This window comes from Beta vulgaris, chromosome 3, assembly GCF_026745355.1.
Source record: "Beta vulgaris subsp. vulgaris cultivar EL10 chromosome 3, EL10.2, whole genome shotgun sequence".
NCBI classification, from domain to species: Eukaryota; Viridiplantae; Streptophyta; class Magnoliopsida; order Caryophyllales; family Amaranthaceae; genus Beta; species Beta vulgaris.
This window is the reverse complement of record NC_079204.1, coordinates 30556937-30580678: the sequence shown is the minus strand read 5'-3', so window position 1 is coordinate 30580678 and position 23742 is coordinate 30556937. Positions and strand designations below refer to the sequence as shown.

At 36.9% G+C, this 23742-nt stretch overlaps 1 protein-coding gene across 2 annotated transcripts; it reads right to left on the bottom strand.

The window, feature by feature from the left end:
• Positions 1-1437: 1437 nt before the first annotated feature.
• On the bottom strand, positions 1438-20953 carry LOC104907954 (hypothetical protein). 2 transcript variants are annotated; one of them, XM_048637561.2, is made up of 4 exons: positions 19946-20953; positions 10395-10702; positions 2744-3108; positions 1438-1581 (listed from the first exon to the last, which is right to left on the bottom strand). In XM_048637561.2, the coding sequence occupies exons 1-3, from the start codon at positions 20827-20829 to the stop codon at positions 2750-2752; spliced, it is 1551 nt and encodes a 516-aa protein (XP_048493518.1). In that variant the 5' UTR covers positions 20830-20953; the 3' UTR covers positions 1438-1581; positions 2744-2749. The 2 variants fall into 2 exon arrangements, with proteins under 2 accessions (XP_048493518.1, XP_010695286.2); XM_010696984.4 differs by lacking the exon at positions 1438-1581 and adding an exon at positions 1952-2346 and having other exon boundaries at positions 19946-20952.
• Positions 20954-23742: the final 2789 nt, after the last annotated feature.

The window sequence follows — 23742 nt, the reverse complement described above, 5'->3', positions numbered from 1 at the left end:
CTGTGACAGTAGCCTCTCTCCTCAGATGTCTCTCACGACAGTAGACTCGCCAAAGCAATGTTTCTTTACCTTTTTTACCTTTTCTCTCTCTCCTCATATTTCAATAAAACTTTTATGGGTATATAGGTTTTGGGATTTTTACTTAGGTTAGAATACTACCTCTGTTTTTATTTAGTTGCAACGTTTTGACTTTCACGCTTGTCAATGTACAATTTCAAATCGTTTTATCTCTAATTGTATGTAAGTAAAAATTATAAAAATTTGATTTTATGAAAGCTTACATCGAAACGAATCAAACAAGACCCCACATGACTATATTTTGTTTAACATATAAATCAATAAATGTGGTCAAATAAGAGAACATGAATAGTGCAATTTGTCAAACGTTGCAACTAAAAAAGAACGGAGGTAGTATTTCATAGCTATTGCGTTTTAGGTTTTTTCTTATTTTGTTGCTCTATTTTAGAATTTTTTTTCCTTGGATAATATAAAAGTGGGTTTTAATTCCCAATATATGTCCAAAAAAAAAAATTCCCTGCGTACCGTCCATGTAGGACGGCACGCGAGAAATTTTTTTTTTCTCAACTTAAATAAAACCGCTACTTCAAGTAGCGTTCATTAATCAAGTTGAAATCCCCAACTCAACTCCAGAGTTTGATATTTGCTTGCAACATTTTGCCCAGGTAAACCGCTACTCAGAGTAGCGGTTTACATTTATAAACCGCTACTTGAGATAGCGTTTTATGTGTATAAACCGCTACTTAAAGTAGCGGTTTATTTTAAAATAAACCGCTACAGTGAGTAGCGGTTTCGTGGGATAAACAAAAAAAAAAAACAATGTCTCGTGTGCCGTCCTACGTGGACGGTATGCAGGGATTTTTTTTTTTTTGACATATTTTGGGAATTAAAACCCACTTTTGTATTATTCAAGGAAAAAATTCCTCTATTTTACAACTGAACTTTTAAAAAGATATTGGGGGCCTATACTACCCAAAACTCCACGTGAATCCTTCATCCACCCTGAACCAATCTACTCAAATTATTGAATGAAAGTATGCTCAAAAACATACTTCATTCATTTTCTTTATAGATGCATAGTACTAACATTTTATACTATTTGAATATCAACGTTAATCATCTTTAATTAATAATTAATAAAGACACCTACCATAATTTTAATTATTAATAGAATAATCTCAATATATATGTCTATATATTATTTCTTATAATGTTCCCTTCATTCCTAAATAGAGTTCCCATTTTTTTTGAACACAAGTATTAAGAAAAAAATCATGTGTAAGACTTTAGTTGTATTAAATCATAATTAAATACAAATTTTGGTAAATATTTTATGAATTGTGGATTAAGGAGAGAGAATGTGGACCATATGGAAAAGTGGATGATATTATAAAAGTTGAAAGCAGAATAATATTTTAATCACAAATTTTTAGAATAAACGGTCTACAAATTAGACGAATCCAATACTGAATTTTTCTAACAAGCTCATTCCATTTTACTCTAACTCAACAATATTTTAGTCATCCCTTCTCTTTTCCTTCCTTTGTTTTCTTCATTCTCGAACTACAATAAACAATTTCAAAAATAACTCATTAGTCTTACCGAACGAATTTAACTAATTATAAATGGATTAAACTAGTCATTAAATAAGTTAGAGAATACCCTTACTAAATAGATTAAACCGATCCCAATATAGAAGAAACTAGTCACTATATTAAAAAAACTAGAATGTTCTTTTCTTAATACTGGGCTTTGACCATGCCTAATTTTGAACTAATATTAAACGGTCACTTACAAGACCAACTATATTTTAATTGTTGAACCCATACCAAATAAAAAAATGAAAAATCTATTTGTGACAAACATAAATAGAAACATGAATACTCTATTTAAAGACGGAAGGAGTAATATATAATTGAAGTAATCAAAGATGTAAATCAGTAAATATATCAAATGCATTTCCAATCGTCATAGTAATCGTCATTACAAAGCCCTAGCTAACCCTACATAAAAAGTCAAATGCATAGCTATCTCGAAGGAAAAAATTGAAGCCTACTTTACTCTCCCATATTACCGGTAAATTTCCAATCAACATACAGGTCAGTAATCGAACACTCACGGCTTTTGCAGCAGATAAAACAGGGGGCAAAACAAAGAGATAAACCTCTCTTTCAGCATTCCCACATAATTACGAATCTCAACTTGTCAATCCTCATCAACAGCCAGCAAAAGCTATACTTTACTATACTGCAATAATGACATAAAAGGAAGCTGCTACCGAAGATTTGGCACCTGCTTAATGTCATTAACCACAACAGCAACAAAGCACTGCATAACACCAATAGACTGTTAAAACTAGATCTTCAAGAGGGATCATGTACCCCTTCAAAAAAGAACAAATCAATCTTCAAGAGGGTTAATAAAAGAATACTCCGCATCCATTCCCGAAATGTAAAGCCAAATCAACTTTCGGCAGTGAAAACTAGAGTCAACTTAAATTAATTAATTTACATATTAATAAATACTTATTTTCATAAGATCATCATTAATTTAAAAGAAATGCCACATTTATGATCTTTAATCAAAGGTCCAACCATAGCTGGACTGGATCAACCAGAATTTCCCATGACCAAGAGACCTCTTCATAAAATTATAAGAGAGAATTTATTTATTCTTAAACCCTCGCATCGTTGTCTGAAGATAAATAGATAATATGAGAACTTACTTAAAATCACTTGGATGGTTGGAGTTTCTCGTGCTTGCTTTCAATGACAACCTTCTTTCGTGTTTCAAAATCCACTTTGTCCAGATCAGATGCGGTAGCAAGATATCCATACAGAATTCTCCTCCTTTCCCCTGTCCTCTGATCCACTATAACAAGATTTGGATTGCTCTCCTCATCCCTGCCAGCAGCTGTAGATTGCACGTGGGCCCAGTCTCTGCGCCCATGGTGATCCTTTGCAAAATGATCCGCCAATCGCATGGCTTCCTTCAGACCAGACTGGTCACTAGCAAACTTGATAAGAGTAACGCCAAGATGGCCATCTCTACTATACAAGGACTTCGACTTACCCCCGGCGAATCCTAGATCTGGAAGATAAATATAAACCGTGAATAAATGATGATATATACACGAACAGTGATTACCACATGAACATATAATTAGCTACATTCTATGTGATTTTAGTTACCAGCTCCTTTCGAACATAACAGTCCACAAAGCTCAAGCTCCTAGTTCACTAATGGCATCAGATAAACAGTAAATTTAACAGGAAGATTACAATGCAGAACACCAGAAGATAGTCCCATAAAGTTCAACTCCTTTCTCAAAAGCTTAACTGCGGATTAAAGGTCAGGGGTCTATACTATACTTGAAATAAGATAATAGCTAAGCTGTTCGATAAATCAATTGGTTATAGCAATCCCATAAAAATCTGCAATATATCATGAGGTAATCTAATACAAAAAAAAAAAAAAAAAAAAAAACAAAAAAACAGCCATATAGAAAGCTGTCAGACTCCCCAAATATAACCGGGTCAACATTACCAAGCGCATTTCATCTTTCGATCTGTGATCTTCCTTGTATAGAGCAGCAGGCTTTCATCTATAAAGAAGACGCAAAACTGAGATGTCTACTGCAAAATGGTCACCGCAAAACAAATAAAGTGCCAGAATTCATACGCATTGGTTCTTGCTGCTACTGCCACTGCTCCTTGAAGTTAGCAGTATTCAGCAGTTTTCTTGTGAGTGATTCTGATCATATCAGAAAGGTGTGCCAATAAGCAAAGGGTTCTTGAAGACTAGACACAAGGTTCACCTGGCAAGCTAAGAACAAAAGAAAAAATGGCCTAAAGAAAAAGCCTTTTAACAACAAATCTTGCGTGCACTAAGTGCATGATACATTTATTGTGAAAGCATTTGTTAGCCCATAACGTAGCACTTTGTAAGTTAAAAGGGGTCACTATTAGAAAGAGGGTACTTTTTACTTTTAAAAGGTCACTTCTATATAAGTGACCCCTTTTGGGCAAAAATTACTTCGTCTTACACTAATTTACTATGCACCTCTCTCATTTCAGTATTCGTATTCTTTTAAATCCACCACCATATAGATCGAAGACCAATAGAAAAATGAAATTAAGACTTGCAGCCTTCAGATTGAAGTGGAAGAAATGATGAAGATGGAAGAAAAAAAAGGTGACAGAAAGAAACAATGTAGAGAGAGAGAGGGGAGAAACAGAGAAGAACACAGAGAGATAAAGAGAGAATAATAGAGCTCTGGCGACCTTGATCCCATTCGGTGACATTTTCAGCAGATAATAGGAGAAGGCTCACCTGCAATCTCTATCATAAACTAAAAAACTGGCGACCACCAATTTACATTTCTCTACTTGACTCACAAAAAGGGCTTTTTTTGCCTAATTAGAGTTTATTAATATAGGGTTCAAACTTCAAATCAATGCAAATTTATCAATTAACTGGTATATTTGCTTGGAAACTTAAAACAGTAAACTTGGTCTTCTCTTAGTTTTCAACACAGATTTCCGCTCTCTTAGACCTCTGAATAAAAGCACCAAAGGCAGTACACAGCACATCTTGATGCCGTTCACTCGAAGAGCACGCTTCAATGTCGCTGTGACTAGGGCTGCGCCTCTTAAGGAGGCTCACTTTTCTTCACTAAGAGTTTCAACACCTATGTTCTAGATTTGACACAACTCCCTAATTTATCAAGTTACAGTATCATTGTGCTGGATCAATAGATTCAAAATCATAACCTTAAATGTAAACAGGATCAAATTTATTTAAGCACACTGAACTTTATCATGTAAACAGGATCACATAATACAGTTCGCAGTGTGCTTAAAATGGCAGCACGAAACTGGCGACCTATGCTCAAATCACCATAAAAACGAATACACACAGAATGAAAAGCAATTATTCATGGAAAAATGAGCTACAGTACGAAAGTGATGTGGACTCGCGTCCAAAATCCAAGAAAGAAAACTCCAACAGAAATATTGAGATCTCAGTCAGCGTTTCAATAGATATTAGCTTTAAAGTTCAATATTTAGGAACTTAAAACTAACGGTAGATAGATGGATGACTATATTTTAATGGAGTATGGATATTGATGGATAGATCTCTCAATTCTCTCAAGAATAAGAGGCTCTCTCTCTCTAAACGCAACTAGGACATTTACACAAGTCTCAACAAATGTATTTTCGGTGTTCTACCAACTAAAGCAGGGAATAGCTTGCCATTCAAATAAGCACTACAAGACCAAATAAAAATAGGAAACTCAAGCGATACAAACTCTAAAAACAATCCTAATCCTACTAGAAGTAGAAAACCTAATACTAATCAAATCACACTCCTAAGTAAATCTAATCAAATCACATGCCTAACAAATCGTGCGGTTAGTCATCTCTATTATACAAAACGAAGAGGGGAGGACTCGTGTGAACCTTAAATTCAAGTTTAACCTCAAATAAAAACAACCAAACTCATCTTTAACAAATTTTTTTAGAAAAAAAACAAGGCCGGGTTACACGGTAAACCTATCAAATCTCAAGGCAGTTTCGTAAGTATTGATTGTTACTAATCCAACTAGGATTGTGGACACTAATCAAGGAAGGGATAGAGGGGAACGGAAAGTAAAATCCTTAGATTTGAAGTGTTGTTCGGATGGTATATGGCATTCAATCCTTCTTCCTCCTCTTACCATTTTCTCACCATTGCAACACCAAAATCACCCCTCCCACCAAGAATCGTTGTCATCCCTCGCCTTCCCAGCATGCCACCGCCGCCTTCTCTTCATTCCTTCTTATGTAGCAAAGATTGAATTTGAAGTTTTGAGGGGGCCAATTTGATCATGAAAAGAGTTTTCATGGTCGAAATTGACAATATAATTGCATGAAGATGTATTTTCCCATTCTTCCTTTTTTACAAATTTTTGGGTTTGTGGGTGGATGATGGTATTGGTGGTGCTGGATGATTTAGGTGGTCGGTGGTTGGTGGTGGATTTCACGAGCAGGCTTCGTGTTTTGGTGGTGGTTGGTGGTTCTGGGGTGGGTTGTGAGTTGTGTATTTCATTGTTGGATTTAGAATTTCGGTGGCGACTGGTAATTCTGGAGTGGGTGGTAGGTATTTTCAGGTGATGGGTGGTGGATTTCGCTGGTGGGATTCGTATCTCGGTGGTAGTTGGCGGTTTTGAGTGGGTGGGTTCCATGGGTTGGAGTTTGGCTGGGGTGGTTAGAAAGGCGGCGAGGCGGAGTGGTGATTGGGTAGGTGGGTTCACGCGGTGGTCGTGGAATGAATGTGGTGTTGAACATGGTGGTCAATGATAGGTTAGAGTGACCATGGAGTAGAGGAGAGAAAGGGTAAGTGAAACCTTAGGAAACGGGTGGAGGAGAATGTATGTGGAGGAGTTTTGGGAAAAGGAGAGGGTGAAGGGAATGATAAAAATGAGAAAACGAACAGCGAGAACGAAATCAAGACCTTTCTTTCCCTTACCCTTTTTTGAAGCCCCCAAAACAAACACCCCCTAATTCTTTCAGTACTACTCTATTTTGACTTCTAATAGTCATTACTTGCAGCTAGAACGGCTAATAGCTAATAATGTCAAACAAGCCCATGGTCAAAAGAATATAAGGATAAAAATCCTCTTCACTGAACTCTACTGAGCTACATACATGACCTGCATAATGATAAGTCATTCCAAGAGAGAATGGAGAATGGAAAGCAATCAAAACTTTGGTTTCATATTTAACATAATCACACAAATGACAGCAAATTTATATATTTGGATGTGTTCAGAAAAGGGAAAAGCGCAAAAGGGCTTATATTGTGTATGCATAACCCATATTAGGCAGACCAAGGCACAAGCACAAAAGGGCTTATATTGTGTCTGATACATGTCCATGACATGTTGATCCACATACATCACCACTTATCAGACCATATAATGCCTAATTATGAATGAGAGAAGGTTCCACTATATAAGGTTGCTTGGCTTGGTATACCAACTATTACAAGCAGGCATTGCGCAGCTAGACTAATAGAGCTTCCCCTCTAATACGAACTTGGCTCAATTTAAGTCAGCTTTCAAAAATATGATTCATCTAGATTTCACTCGGAAACCACTTCCTTCAGCAGATCAGCTCGTCAAATCTCATACCTTACATAGCTCCATGTGTTAGGGCTACTGTCAATGTGTTGCTATTAGGTAGGTTGTTTTGCCTAGAGCATATGGAGACGTGTATACCAAGGAATCACGAATCAGCAGGAGAAACCAAAACAGTAAATATTGGGGTTAGAGAAATAAGTAACCTCATATAAGTGCCTAGTAAGCCACTTGCTCAAATTTTTGGGAGTAGTTTAATTTGAACAAGCATCTGATGAAGAACAAAGCCCCTTTATCATGGTGTGCTCTTCAAGCTGAGACTACTAGTCCAATTGATAAAAGATGCCTCCAATATACAAGCTAATCTAAACTGATAAGAAGCTCAGTCCTACAAAAATGGCTGCAAAAAAACAAGCATTGGGAGCCTCTAAAATCAATGCAGTAAGTTATCTAGACCATTACATCAAAAATTGCACTAAGACCAATACACCCAAGTTAGAAGCCATAAGGACCATATAGCCTCGAATAAATTAATACTCATTTCATTCTCACTGATTCACCGTACTTTACATATGGAAACCTGCACATACCTCTCTCCCTCCCTCTCTCTCTCTCTCATTTTCTTTCCCTCCCTCCCTCCCTCTCTCTCTCTCTCCCCCCTGCGCATGAATATATTTCTTCTTATTTAACTAGGATTTTCATTCACATATTGCACTCTGTGTTAAAACCCAGATCCTAAACAGAACTTGAGACGAAGATTCAGACTTCAGAGTGATGGCTCTAGCCCAAATGATCAGGGATGAGTACTCCAAAGGTACTGCTGAATATGGCAAGTAGGAGGAGCAGATTAAGGTTCCACACTTTCATTGATTTTTCTGCTCTTTTTTTTTTTGGTTGGCATGCTTTGGCCTTTACGGGTTAATATTTCAATTCCTCGTTGATTTTCAGCAAAATGCTGCTTTAACACCTGCATTTTCTTCAACAAACAGTTTCTTATCTACATAAACAGTTTCTCACATATACTGAGACAACATTATTGTGAGCTTTTTCCATAAATTTTGGTTGATAAAGAAAAGGAAAATTATACAAAATTGAACTTATGCTATAAGAATAGAGTGGCCAAATACCTCAAAACTTCTCCAGAAACAGTTCCTCAAAAACTTATTTTAAGAAGTATAAATATTTTCAAGAAGCTTGGTCCAACAGATCCTAAAGCTTGGCTCATGAAGAAAGCAAACCTCATTCACAAAGCAATTTACCAGGTGATCCACAAACAGCAAATAAAGCCAAGATAACACAGCACATATTATGTCATTGATTAATCTAATGTAAGACATAAGACGTGCGACAGTAGATAAATGTCAAAAATAACAAACTTGAAACTCCACTGGAGTTTTCTCTTAGTTGGAAAGATCTCAAATCAGCCCTATGAATTAACATAGCTTTGATAACATTAATGGCAGAAAATAAGGAAAAGGAAGAAGGTTTGATTGATAAACTGATATTACAGCAAAATGTAAGGGTACTCAAGCTTACGAGCATAGTTCGAAAATAAGGTTTTAGTAACGGTCGGAGAAATGGTAACAGTTCCAAGGATACGTTTATCGCGAAAGCATTGCGGTTGTCGCGGCCGAATTTCATTTTTTGGTCTTTTTAGGTGTTTTTTAATGAATTATTTTGGTTACCTAATATTATTATGATAGAATAATAATAAAATTGTAACATTTAAATTCTATTCTAATATTTACTATTCATAATTATCATACTATGTCAGAATTAAAAAATCTATCTATTATATTAAAAAAATTAGTAATAGAATTAAATTAAAAGTTTAACACATTGATGCATTAATATAGGTGTTGACTGTTAAGGAGTCAGGACCACAGTCCACAAATTCTCACCTTTCCATTAATAATTACTACTGTAGTATATTAGTAGTGTGGAGCCGTGGGCTTTGATCTTTATTTAAAAAAAAAGAAAAAGAAAAGTGGCTTTCAAAATCCAACTACACGGCATCCACATTTCGACTCTCCCTCCTCTCTCTCTCCCCTCTCATTCTCCTCTAGACTCTTTGGCTTTCTTCGTCGCTTCTTCCTCTTCAAGCCCTCTGATTTCTGAACTTTGCTCCCAGATCTTCACTTCAATTTTTTGTGTCATCTTCAACAATAAAGGTGCCAGCTTTTTCAGACCTGGTTAATATTTCAGTTTTTTTAAGCTTTTCGCATTTTAACATGGAAAATGCAGGTGTTACTATCTCGTTGCAGTTGGTTCGGCTGTTGTCTCGGAGTTTTTCAACACAGCATTCTGAACCAGTAAAATTTGGTTCGCTAGAGTTGAAATCAATTACAACTCCGGCGAAACGAACCATAACGGCCATTCTTTCGCATCATGCTATTGAGTCTTGAAAGCTTGATTCTCTCCCAAATGAGCTCTTAAAAGCTCACCAAAATACTCAACAATATTCAATGTACTTTTTCCCTCTCTAAACTGCCTTATTTATAGAGCTTTCTGCTATAACAAACTATCTCCTTAACTATCTTCTTCTTGAAGCTACTATCAATATAAAGATATTTCCTAAAATGCCCCTCTCCCTTATATCAGTTTATTGCACAGTGATTTGCTTGTGACTTTTATTTATTTCTTATCAGTATACCTAGAGTTATGTAGCCATCTATAATCTGTTATCAGCTACTCTATTTAAAAGCTGTAAGTGCCAAAGACAGGTCAGCAAACGATTTCAGATAGCTCTAGTAAATGCAAAAGAAGAAAAGCAAGAAAAGCTTCTGTCACAGATAATTCAGAAGGAAACAATAGATACAACTTGTTATCAAGAGAGCATCAAAAAAGATATAGATATACGGGGTCTGCAAACGCACTTGCATACTTGAAGACCTCTAAGAGACTTCAAGAGCACATAAAACTTAACTGCAGATACTTTGAATATGGAGAAACCTCCAATACCTAATATACAAGGCACATAAGTCTAAGTGAGGACAGCAAAAAATTAGCAGCTGTTCCATTTAAGAGGCAGGTGATAACACCAACAATGAACACAGTCTGTAACCCACAGACATAATCAGATCTGGACTTCAAACAAATGTTCTCCAGCAGTAAGGATCCTGACAATTCTGTGATTTATAATTACTTGAAAGGTCTGACATTATATTGTGGAGCAATAGCAAAGAACAAAAAGAGGACATGTTACCACTACAGGCAAACATAGTATCCATATAGTAAGCAGAGGGTGCATTAGTACCTCTAAGTTTACTATCCATAGCCTTATTTCCCAAACCCTCCATGCGCCCATCTTTACCCTTGCCAGTATTTGTGTTATTAACAATCACCATGGGTGGCCACATGACCAAATCATCCTGATTTGCAGCCACTTCTTCAGCAGGCAGAATTTGATAGGCCCTGGAGTTATCAGGAGGCCTCAAGTAATTCCACCCCATTAACGCACAGAGAGCTTTGTGCAAGCCTAGGTGATCCACACGCAAATCAGCATTATCTGAGTTGTAAGCATGCATAATAAGAGCATGCACATCTGGGAATTCTTTGGAAGACCTGTAATTTCCAATACCAAAAGAGTCGGAGAAAGCATAACTGAAGTTCTTCTGGCATATTATTAGATCACACACCAACTTACAGAAGGAAAAGGAAAAAAAATCACAAAATCCAGCACAAACACCAGCACCAATCGCATTTCAAGCTGGTTGATAGGCTAGTCTCAGGCAAGTACAGACTGAATTGATAAGAAGTTCCTAAATTTCGAATATAAATGATTTAGGAAAAAAAGAGCTAAAATTAAGAATACAAGTCACGAGTTAGTCCTATTATAAGCTAAAATAAATAAGGCAGGTTCATAAGCCTGCTAGAGAGCATGAACTCTGGATATCACTTGTCTAAATTAATTTGTGGAAATGAAGCGCAGAAAAGCATTACATTTTGAACTTGGAACACATTCAAGGTCCAGCCTCGTGATAGGAACCAGCAGTAAGTGTTCACAGCAATGATGAAACCAAAAATACAACGTATGTTCATATATTAAATCTGCATATCTGGTATATTGCCTATGTAAAAGAGACTAATGCAAAAGGCACCAGAATGGGTCTACACTAATTTGAGAAAATAAAGAGCAGAAACCATTTGATTTGCACTTGGAACACATTCAGGGTGCAGCCTTGTGACAAGAACTAGTAACCATTCATGGCAACGTTGAACCTAACAAAAGCAACGGTCTATATATATAAATTCATAATTAAATCTGCATTGGTATATTGTCATCGTAAATGACGATAAGGAATGAAGCACCACAATTGCTTTTTTTATTTAAGCGTAGCTCTATCCTCAGTATAAGCAAAAGACACCTCACTTACTAGAGCTCAGAATATATTCATCAAGACAACAAATGAAAATGTTTTCCTTGCGATTTGATCATGTATACAGATGATTATATGAGAGAACATACGAATTGTTTTTTTCGTAAATGCTGTAAATGAACAGTCAAGCCCAAGGTCAAGGATAATCCTAGAAAACAAACCTAATTCAAAGCAACACACAGTAATAATCTCTCCACTGAATGTAACTTCTACAGGAGATACGTGTTCCACCAAAACGAAGAAAAATGAAGTAAATTTGGAAGCAAAACCCCGTATCATAATAAGGTTGGCAACCCCAAAGTACAACTCTGATCTTGATGTGCAGATAATTATATACAAGAGATTCGAAGAACATACAAAACTATAAAACAAGCCTCAGGTAAACGGAAGTACCTCCAGAATGAACCTCATACACAGAAGCACACTAAGAGTAATAACCTATGCAAAATGCTTAACTTATAGATGACCGTCTTACAAAATGAAGGATAAGGTAAGTGACTTTTAACACAGAACCTCATGTCAAACTTCTTAGTTCTTAGTAAAGCATATTCCCCAGCCAATCATGCTTTTCCACTACTAATGAGCCAAAAATAGCAAAATTAATAGCAACAGATGTAGAACAGCCATCAGCCATCACAATCAGCAACAAATTATGGAAACCAATTTATCTTATTAGACATGTAGGACTACATAAAGCGAAAAAAAACTTTGAAGGTGCTGTGCCCAACACATCCAAGTATATATCGATACAAGACCTAAGGTATTTGGGCACCAGATTCCGGGTAGATCAAACATGAGTACTGGAGTAGAGTTTAAGATCTATCATTATCTATGTAGCACAGGTACTTCACTTGATGCCCCGTGCCAGTCAACAATAATTTAATACATTCCGGCACCAGGATGATACAAGTTCTTCACTTAATTTTGTTGTATCGTACGTGTGTTATAATCTTCAGATTTGTGTTTTCCCCTCCCTATCTCCACACCCATTGTCCTTGTACCTGACTCAGTGCAATCTAGATCATTGTTTACTAGACATTAGCCATGTTAAGCAGCTCCTCATAACCATGGTATAGTATTTGCAAACTATACTAACAATCTGCTAGATTTTAGGCATACTAGAATCTAATTGCCATATCAAAACACTTACTATAAAATATACCAAAAGGCGACCACGAGGCCCACAAACAGGAGACAATATATTGATTCTCTTCAGCAACAAGATGGATCGTATAGCCTTCCAACAACCTCTATTTTTAGCTTTCCCTCCTTTGACTCTCAATCTTTCTCTCTCTTTTCTACACGTAACACCAACAACTAGAGAGATCAAAGCCTTGCAACAACCTACTCTTCTCCATTTTCCCTTGACATTTGACTATTTATATACCTCCTATTGAAAACCAGACTAATGTTCCATTTCTCTTTATCTCTTACTATCTCTATACCAGCAACACAATACAATCCTATTATCCTTACAATTAAAAAGAAAAATTCAAAAGCACAGTAAGTACTAAAAACAATATTACCTCTGTTTCTATACATGCAACATAGGAAAGCAATACATGCAACATAGGAAGAGGAGAGAGAGTGCAACTTGTCTTTGTTTCCCATGTGATGAAGAATAAAGTAGTGCACATGGGGGCAGAAGGGTGGGGTGAGTGCACAAGTGTCTTTTTGCATAAAAAAGTTAAACAAATAAAGAAATGTTGCAAGTATCATGAAACATAAGAAAAAGGATTATGTTGCATGTATTGCAAGACGAAAGGTAATATTAACTTAACACAATCACAAACCAACGGAAAACAAATAGTCCCAAGTTCTAACACTACACTAAACTTGCAGATAATCACAAGATTAATTGAATCAGTTTCTAGATTTTTATTTCACCAAAACAACTCACATTTTTCACAAACTATGTGAAATTTTCATATCAAGCGACCTAAATTTGGTCACCGTCATGATTCCCGTAAATCTTGACATTGATATTTCTTAAATCCCAACCTCTATTCAGTTGCCAAAGTACTCTAATATTCCCGTCCACAGGATACAAATAAAAATTGAAGAACAAGCTTACTTGAAGGGGAAAAACCCTTGTGACAGGGACACATACAGTAACTCTGTAATCCATGAGCACACTTAACCTATCCAGACTCAGCCAGCATATGTTTTACAATTTGCACAGAAAGAGAGATTTTCAGTCAGCTTACTTGGTAAACACCACTACAAGAATTTGAGCTCAAAAATACAATGACACAATGGTACAGACCAACTTGAATGAGATAAGATATAGATCTAGTACAGGTCCCAAGTCCCAACCATCGAAAAGACGTAGTCCATACATAGTACATTAGTGTTAAATGACAATGAAACAATTCTAAGGGCAAAAAAACTCAATAACAAAGTTGCAAAGGCCTTTAGGAAAATAACCTTAATCACCAATGGTTGACTAAATTGAGCCTTGTTGAAAGTCAAAGAGCAGTGTACAAGCTGCTTTAATACTTTCAGGAAAAACTAAACCACTAAATGACCATTAAACAAGCATCAATCATCATCCTTTAACTACTCCCACAAACCATAAAATAAAAAGTGAAAAGAAAGCAAAAATAATGACAACATTAACATAAAGATCAGTTATGGCTAAAGAGTACAAGTTAAGAGAAAATAGTAGGACATTTCCAGTGTGAAGATCCTCAAGTGAAGATCCTCAAAGTAATACAGATGTGTACACATGATCAGAAATTTTGAGAACCTCTGTGCACAATGGATAAGAAACTTACCCTTAAACAATTATTAGTAAGGACTAAGGAGATAACAAGCACATATATAAATGCTGTTGTGTATTCACCTAAATTAATCATAGAGGAAATTTGTTAAAAACCTTTTAAATGACATTTTTTGCAAAAAAACAACTTATAAAATTTTTTGACAAAAAACCACATTATATGAACTACTTTTCACGAGATAGAACTATTTATCAGAAACCAACCATGAAAGTCCATTTTCTCGCACGACATCACAAGACCCACTTATCCCGTCAATTCCTTTCATTTTCTCCTTTACTCCTATTTCTCCCTAATTTCATTCTCGCTCCTCTCTTTGGCATATCTAAACCTCTTCATCGTGAAGAATATGGAAGAAAATGAAAGCAAGTGGGGCTATGTTGCTCGGACTCAGGTTTCCATGTCCGACATGGGTACGTGTCCAAGTGTCCGACTTAGCTATTTGTTTGGAAATTTTTGGCCCAAAACGAAGTGTCCAAGTGTCCCACGCATGTCCGAGTGTCAAGGATCCGACACAGGTTCCTGAGGTGTGAAATGAAGAGTCCGAGCAACATGGAATTGGGATATTAAGTGGGTCACATGAGGTATGCATGCAATTCAATGCCTAAAAATAGAAGTATATGACAGAAACCTAACGACAAGTTTTATCTCACAAAAAACAATTCATAAAACGTGGTTTTGTTCCAAGTTTCATGTATAAGATGGTTAATCAAAAAAACTAACATTTAAAAGGTGGATTACAACAAAATTTCCTTAATAGTATTGTTTTTCAACCTTTACATTTTTCACCTCCACATTTCATTATAAAATGGGTTTATCGCTAGGGATAAGAATACATACAACTTAGAAATTCAACGAGGCTTGAACAGGGAATATATTGCCACTCTCTGTCATGGTTGTACTCTCATGCTTTGTGTGTGAATGCATTGTGTAAGGACCTTAAGCGTGAATGAAAGTAACATATATGGTTAGAGGCAAGTCTCATTATTGGGGAAGGCATTTCAAAGCATAATCACCACCTTCATATAAAAGGCACGAGCCTCTTCCGAGCAATTGGTTAGTTAGGTGGAGGCATACACTTCAAATATGCGAGATGCATATATTGAAAATATGTTACGTTTTATAAGTTCTTTTCCTATGAAACATGTTTCTTTTTTCTAAAAGAGAACTCATTATACATTTGAATGTAAAGGTAGTACTATCACATCAAATGAAAACTAACCTAAATCGAATACAAAATTTACATTGTGAAACCAAAGGTTCATTTCTCTATTATTTCAAAGTCCCTATTATTTGAGTTACCTAGGGTTACCTTTTCACCGGAAAGGAACACAACCAAAGGTCTCATTCTTCTCACCTTCAAAACTGATTTTGTGTGAATAAGTTTTTATAAGTCTAGAGTTTATGTCCAATTGTTCATTAAAGTCCAACCAAATTCAAATTAAAGCTACCAAGTATATCATACAACTAAAAGTAAGTTGATATTACGGGCAATCAGTTTTTGTCACTTTAGATAAGGAAAATTAAGATAGATAAAGCAAGCCCTATATCCCCTTAACAAGAAGAGCAAAAGCCGGGATAAGCGGAAAGAAGAAGAATGGATTAGGATGAATGAATTAACAAAAGGAGCTCTCCTCCAAGTAAAAAAGAGATGAAAAGAAAGAAAAATAAAAGAGAACGAAAAAAATTCAGCAGGACGAGAACATCGGGTCAAGAGAACAGAGGAGAATGAAGTGAAAGAGAAAGGGAGTAGGGGAGAGAAAAATGTAGCATATTCACATGGTCAATGTCCTGAGGAAGAGAGAGTCTAGCAAATACATGAAGCTGCCATATATTAGGGTTTTCAAAAAAATTGAGCTTTGGTTGTGACAGTCCAGAGGAGTGTACACTCCTGACAAAGCCTTCAATACCTAAAGATTCACGTGGTTTCGTCATCCTTTACTTTATATGCAAACCACTTTAGAGCTAGTTGTCTCCACTATGTCCAAGGATTGTTTATCCAATGAGGCTTTAACTTCGACGCGTCTCAAGCGCACTTTTAAAAGGCGTTTTCTCGTCGCCTGAGCTCGCCTTGTGCCTAGGTGCTCCTTGGGCGCGCTTTTTAAAACTAAGCCTGTAACTACCACCACTTAAAGGCTTAATTTAAAAAGGCACGAGGAGCAAGGCACAAGACGAAGGCGCACGCATCCCCTCGGCGAGGCGCATCTTTTAGTATTATTAGTATCTTGCTTTTATGGTTTTATTAGTTTTATTGTTTTTATTATTTTCTCTGATTATTATTATTATTATTATTATTATTATTATTATTATTATTATTATTATTATTATTATTATTATTATCATCATCATCATCTAGAAATTGTTTTTCTCTCAAAATACTAAAACTAATATGGGGTAAAAAAGGAACTAATATAGTACAAAAGTTGGAGCCTTCCAAAAAGAAAAGGTTGGCAGCCTTCCAAAGAGAATCCTGCAGAGAAAGACGAGGTAGCAAAGAACATTTTTAAAAAAACAAAGTAAAAAAAGAAAAGAGAAGAGACAGAGACTGAAAAGACCGAAGAAAGCACAAGAAGAAGAATAATAAAAGACAGAAACAGAGAAGATCGAATAAAGCAGAAGAAAAGAAGAAACAGAGAAGAGCAAAAACAGAAAGCAGGAGAAAAAGAGAACATTCAAAGTAGAGAGAGAGAGAAAGGATTGACCTGAAGCTTGCTTGCCGACAACCGCCACCGGAGATGGGTCGGGACCACTGGTGGATGGCTCGCTGGCACCCTCTGTCACCCCCGGCTAGTTGGTGGCCATCAATTGCAACCAATCTCGAATTAGGGTTTTTCTCCCAAACTAGGATTTTTTAATTAGGATTTAATTTGATGAAATTTAATTAACAAAGGGCTTTTCCTCAAAATTATTAATTGAAGGTGAGGGTGGGGGACTAGTGGTAGTGGTGGTGGTCGTGTAGACAGTAGTAGTTAGGGTTGAAGCTGGTTCAGTATGGGGTCGGGACGTTAAAGGTGAGGAGAGAGAGGAGGAAATCGAAGGCTAGGGTTATGGGCGAGATATAGGTTTGATCATTTAGTTAACTAAGGGAAAATAAGGTATCTGGTTATACAAAATTTGCCATTTTAAGCTTGGTTGCAAGTATTGTGATATTTTCCTAAAAGAAACACATTGCAAGTAAAAAAAAAAAAACAGAAGAAGTAGACGGTTGAATGGGCTAGGATTTTTCCTAGAAATTTGAGGTTAGTAGAAGAGATAATTTAATGAACATGAAATTTCACAAATCATAAAAGAGTGCTTTGTGAAACAACCGAGATGGTGGATTGCCAAAAAGTTGAAGGAACTTTGTGAGAGGTGAAAAAGCGTACGACTCGGCGTGCTGAGTGAAAGAGAAAGTGTAAAATTATAATAAATTTTTGTTATATAAATAGGTTTCCCAATTATTTTAGGAATTCAAAATTTGACATGAAAAAGAGAGTGGCCTCCAAACTTCTTCAAAGAGGTGTATCATGTTGAGTTCGTGAAACTAGCTCTTTTCTATATCAACGAGAAATTATTTTTGTAAAAACAATTCTAAAAGAAGGCTTAGGCTAACAAAACCAAGTGTCTTTAGGTGGCTTGTGCTTCCAAGGCAAATAGTTAACTACACTTTAAACACAACCAAAAGTCATTTGGTTGCAATGGTATCCTTATTAACTACTCATATACAACCTTGTCAAGAGAGAGTCTACATTTTATTAGGTCCCAATCAAACAAGCCAAAGTTTACTTCTTTAAAAATCTTCTGCTATGGTTCTGGCATATACAAGTCAAGTGAATAGCACCATCTCAGAAATACAACCAGATGCTTCCATTGCAAACCACACTTCTCACAAAAAGCATATATATCATGGGCCAAGAACTAAAGCAGGGAACAAACAAGCAAACTCCTTCCGCTACATCGGAAACTTCTAAAAACAAATAAAAATTAGCAGCATCAACATTATTAACAAGAATCAGTGGCATCTGACGAGCACAAAGCAAGAGACCACTCTGCTTATGAATAAGTAAAGCTGCTTCTCTAGATAAGGTGAATGCTAACTGTATTAATGAAAATTACCTTAACTAAATCCAGGACACTCAAAACACAAAAGCACTATTATACTCTGCGCAAAGAAATAAAGCAGGAAAACCTATATATTCTTCCATTGTAAATAGCACCATCTCAGAAAAACAAGCAGATGCTTCCATTGTAAACCACACCTCACAAAAAGCGTATTTATTCTGCGCAAAAAACTAAAGCATGGACCATATAAGCAAATTCCTCGCACTACATTAGAACCTCTTAACAACAAAAAAGTTTCAGCAGCCACAGTTTTATTAACTAGAATTAATGGCATCTAACAGCACACACCAAGAAAGCACTCTGCTTACTCTTATGATAAGGTGAATGCTATCCTTAACTGATAACTGAAAGCTCAAAATACAAAAGTGTAATAGATCCTTCTAGGGGGCCAGCCCACCCAAGACCTCCTGTGAAAATCACGTACTCAAGGCGCCACATCAGCAACAGGACACCTGGAGGAATACCAGCATCTGGGTAATGAAGGACAGGTGGCAGAAAAAGGGGAGCTGCAATCATTGGCTCAATCATTGGGGGAAAGATCTGGGAACCTTCCTAGAGAGAGAGAATAGTACTAAGACCTTAGTATAAATAGTATACAGGGGATTAAGAAGGATTTTATCCAGAAATTGAGTATCTTAGTAGTAATTAAGGAGTGTGGGGGTCACTCGAATACCTTCTGTAATTTGTCCTATTTACATTAATTCCAGAATCTCTCTCTCTCTTTCCTCCATCAACTTATTTCTTTCATCTTATTTTTCTTTATTTCTCGCTGTATCTCTCGTGGATCTTACTAAATTCAGGTGGAGCTTGTTATTGCGTGAGTAACAAAGGGGTCCAGGTAGGATCCATTACAAAAAGCACTACGACGCAATGTTAGTACATTAGAAGAATTTCAAAACTCCGCTAGAAAATTAGATGCTTCAACGTAAATTGCCTCAATGTATCACACTACCACTGTCAAATGTCAGGTAATCATCTTACTTCAAAGAGAAAGTGTGTAACACAATGTACAATGAAGTCATTCACATTAACATTGAGTTTGATTAGCACTATAAGAGGGAAAGGAAGCAGATGGATAGAAGAGCAAGGGGAGGGAAAAGAAAGGAATGAGGAAGATGGAGCTCCATTTTCCTCCAAATCTCTCCAATTTGGTAGGGATGATGTTTATTAAAGAGGGAGGAAAATCCTTCGCCTTCCTTCGCCCAATCCCTTATGCAAACAAGGGAGCTTGTTCCCCTCCGTTTCACTTCCCTTCCTTTCTCTCCAATTCCTCGTATCCAAACAAAGTGTAAATGTCTTAGTCAGTTCAAAACAGATAAAATGTATAACTAAGTCATTCCACTAACGGTATAAGTCAGTTCCGATATAATAAAGGGAGGTATGTGATGATTTTTCATTCTAATCTACTAGGTAATGTAGTATCTAGCATCACTCAGCAGTCAGCAGCAGTTGGCATTAATGTTGTCAATCTAAGCACCCATTTATTTAAAGTACCAAATCAAATAACAAAAAAAAAACAAATCATAAAATGCGTTTTGTTATCAAACCTGCCACAGGCGAGGCACTGAAGCGACCCATGCTTCCCATTCTCCAAATAACTCTTTCTTTGATTAGGATTCTCATTGAGCAACTTAACAAAATGAAGAAAGGCCTTCATAACGGTGGGATCAACGTGAACATCCTGCCTGACACCCACATTATTACCAGCACCAGCACCAGCACCAGCACCAGCACCAGCAACCCTCATATACTTATTCATTCGATACTCATCGTCACGCCTAAACGGACTACTCGTGCCAGAACCAAAACTGGCACCGGCATTACCATAATGCAAAAGCTGCTGCTTTTGCCTAGCAAACTCATCCCCATCTCTATCTCTATCTCTATCTCTATCCTCACCAAACCCAAACTTCCTCTTCATGGACATAGAATTGGGCCCAAACAGATCATCCCTACTGCCGCGAAAACCATCAGGGCTCATGGGCCCACCACCAGGAGGAAACGCCCCAAAGAGACCAATTTGAGCCCGCGGGGGAGGGGTGAAATCTTGATAATCAGGGGGTAGAGCGAAGTAGGATCGGACACTACCATCAGCAAGAACAATAGTGCGGCGGTCAAGCATGTGGAACCCATAAGTGGGCGGCGGAAGAGGTGGTGGTGGGCCTAGAGAAGGTGGGCTTGGGTTTGGGTTTGGGTTTGGGTTTGGGTTTGGGTTTGGGCCGCGTTTGGGGGTGGGCTTATCGGAGGAATTCCGGGTTGTTGTTGTTGTCGTTGTTGTCGTTGGTTTTTTTGAGGGGGATGGATTTGCGGCGGTTGTGGTGGGGGCCGAAGAGGAGGACTCCCAGCGAGATTTGCGGTCAGAGGAAGAGGAATTGGGAGGAGGTGGCTTGTTGTTGGTGTTGGTGGATGGTTTTGGATTGCCACCCGCCATCTTTGGCTCCCTCGCACACGCCCTTCCCTGTGTCTTAGGGTTTCAAGCTTCGACGTCTGAGGAGTATGATGACTGATGACTCGATTGATTTTGTTTAGGGGTGTGCTTAATTCGCTATGGTAGCCCCCTTTTTTTTTTACGGCAAGTACAAATAGACTAGAGAAATTAAACTAAAGTTTTGCTAAACAACGTTAAAATTTCTTAATAACATTCTAAATATAGTACTTTTATATCGTATTTATATACTTGCATTTCTTTTCTCTCTCTTCCCCTTGACTCACTTCCCTAACCCCCCTTCTCCTCCATGGCTCCAATTTCAAAAGTTCACTCCCGCCACACCACCACCATCATCGTACCCCCGACAGACCACCACCACCACCGTATGATAAGATATCTCAATAACATCTTCTAATGAGCTATAATAATGCACAGCCCCCATGACAGGATTTTGATCTCTACTACTAGCAAAACTATGCATTATCATTGTTGAGGTGACTCCACTATTTTGAGTTATGCCATTTTTCTCACATTTCATGGTGTGGAGCCTATAGCTATTAATAGAGTAGCCACTAAACTTCTTAGCAACATAAGATGGTCCTTTTGATAACCATTTGATATGATCCATTATTTCTTGACCTTCTTGCATCTTGAGATCAACTTTCTCTCTAAACCAATCCATGAAATTCTTGCTATGAGTATGCGTGGTATCCCATTTTCTTTTCTTGTGGCTGCTTACAAACAAATTATGCTTTATGTGATTTGATTAAATATGTTAGTATCTATCACAATGTAGTTAGACAAAATAATCAAATAATTATCTTACTCGATGTATCTCTCAACTTCCTCAGAATCGCAATTGAATAAGACATATTGATGCACATGGGTCCGTGTAATGTGATCCTCGTAAAGCCATAATCATTCTTCTTTTGGTTTCTTCCTTTTCCTCTAATAGGTCATCCAACCTTATGAAATAATGGATTTGAGATACTAGGATCAACAAAATTATGTTTAATCGATTCAATTATCTGGCACAAAAGGCAAGGCATTCTTTGGTCAAATATCCTTCAGCCATTGAACCCTCCGGACGGCCCTCAGATTTTAACTCTCGGAGGTACCTCTCAATTGCATACATGCACCTAATTCCGACGGGACCACCAATCTTAATTTCTTCCGTGAAGTGAACTGGTAAATGAACCATTACATCGAAGAAGCTAGGTGGGAAAATATCTTCAAACTGACAAAGAGTTTAAACAATCTCAATTTACAAATGGTCGAGATCTTGTGGATTAATAGATTTCTTCCATATGGCCTTGAAAAAGGCACACAACCTTAACAAAGGTTAGCAACATCTTTGCTTAAATTTATCTTAATTGTAATAGGAAGAAAGTAATGCATTAGAAAATGAACATCATGACTCTTATATCCAGTGATTTTTCGTTCACCAACTTGCACACATCAAGCGATATTCGAAGCATAGCCAAGCGATAGCTTTGCATTTTTAATGACATGGCAAAACAATCGCTTCTCTTCTAATGACATTGAGAAGCGTGACTCTGGGATTACTTCTGTACCATCTTCTAGTACTTGAGGATGAAGCTCGGGCATCCAATTTAGGGATTTCAGATCTTCGCAAACACTCACATGATCTTTGCTCTTTCCAAGTATGTTTAACAACGTTGCAATGACATTATCACATACAATTTTTTTCAATATGCTTTACATCATGATTATGGCGAAGTGTAGAATGCTTCCAATATGGAAGTTCAAAACATATTGGTCCCCTTTTCCATGGAACTTCCTTCTCTTGTTTCGTTATCTTTTGCTTGTTTCCACATTTATTTGAAAAATCACAAAGTAACTCATCAATTTCAATTTCTGTCAAATGCACTGGTTTTTCTCTTTCCCCCATAACTCCAATAAAATACTTCTTATTATGACGCCAAGGGTGAGACAATTCCATAAATGTAGGGTGACCTATCTAACAATGTTTGCGGCTTTTGTTGAAGAACAAGGATACAATTTCATAATGACAAGCAGGGCATGCAAGTTTCCCTTTTATGCTCCAACCAGACAACATTGTATAAGCATGAAAGTCACTAATAGTAAACATCAATGTTGCATGCATGTCAAACCTTTGATTGGTTGAAAAGTCAAAAGTTTCCAATCCAATTTCCCACAATTCTTTTAAATACTTGATTAGTGGTTGCATATAATCATGAATATCATTTTCCGGGGATAAAGGACCAAGAATAAGCAATGTTAACATTAAGAATTTAGGTTTCTTAAGCAAACACAGAGGTAAGTTATAATTAATCAATATCATTAGTCATGTACTATGTACAATGCTCATGTTGTTCATTGGAATAAATCCATCTGAAGCTAACCCAAGCAACACACTACGAGCATCTTTGGCAAAGTCTGGATATAACTTATGAAACATTTTACATGCTTCACCATCCCTTGGATGTTGTAGAAGTTCATCTCCAAAATCATTATTTTATGCCATATCATGTACTTTGCAGTTTCTAAGCACATAAATAACCTTTGCAACCTTTTCTTAATTAGACAATACCTTAGAATTTTAGCTGCAATTTTATAACCCTTTCCATTAGTATTTTCTTTATTAGACAATTTCCACCTTGAAGTCCCACAAACATAGCAACTTGTTGCATTTGCATGCTCCTCCCAATACAACATGCAATCATTAGGGCATGCATGAATCTTCTCACGGTCTAGTCCTAAAACTCTTAAAATGTTTTTTGCTTCATTGAAAGACTTGGGTAAATTTGCATCGGGCAGCGTATCTTTAAATATCCCTAACAAAGCCGACATCGCTACATTGCTCAACTTGTGGTCACACTTGAACATAAATAATAAATGAATAAGAAAAGAAAGTTATTTGGAAAATTTCTA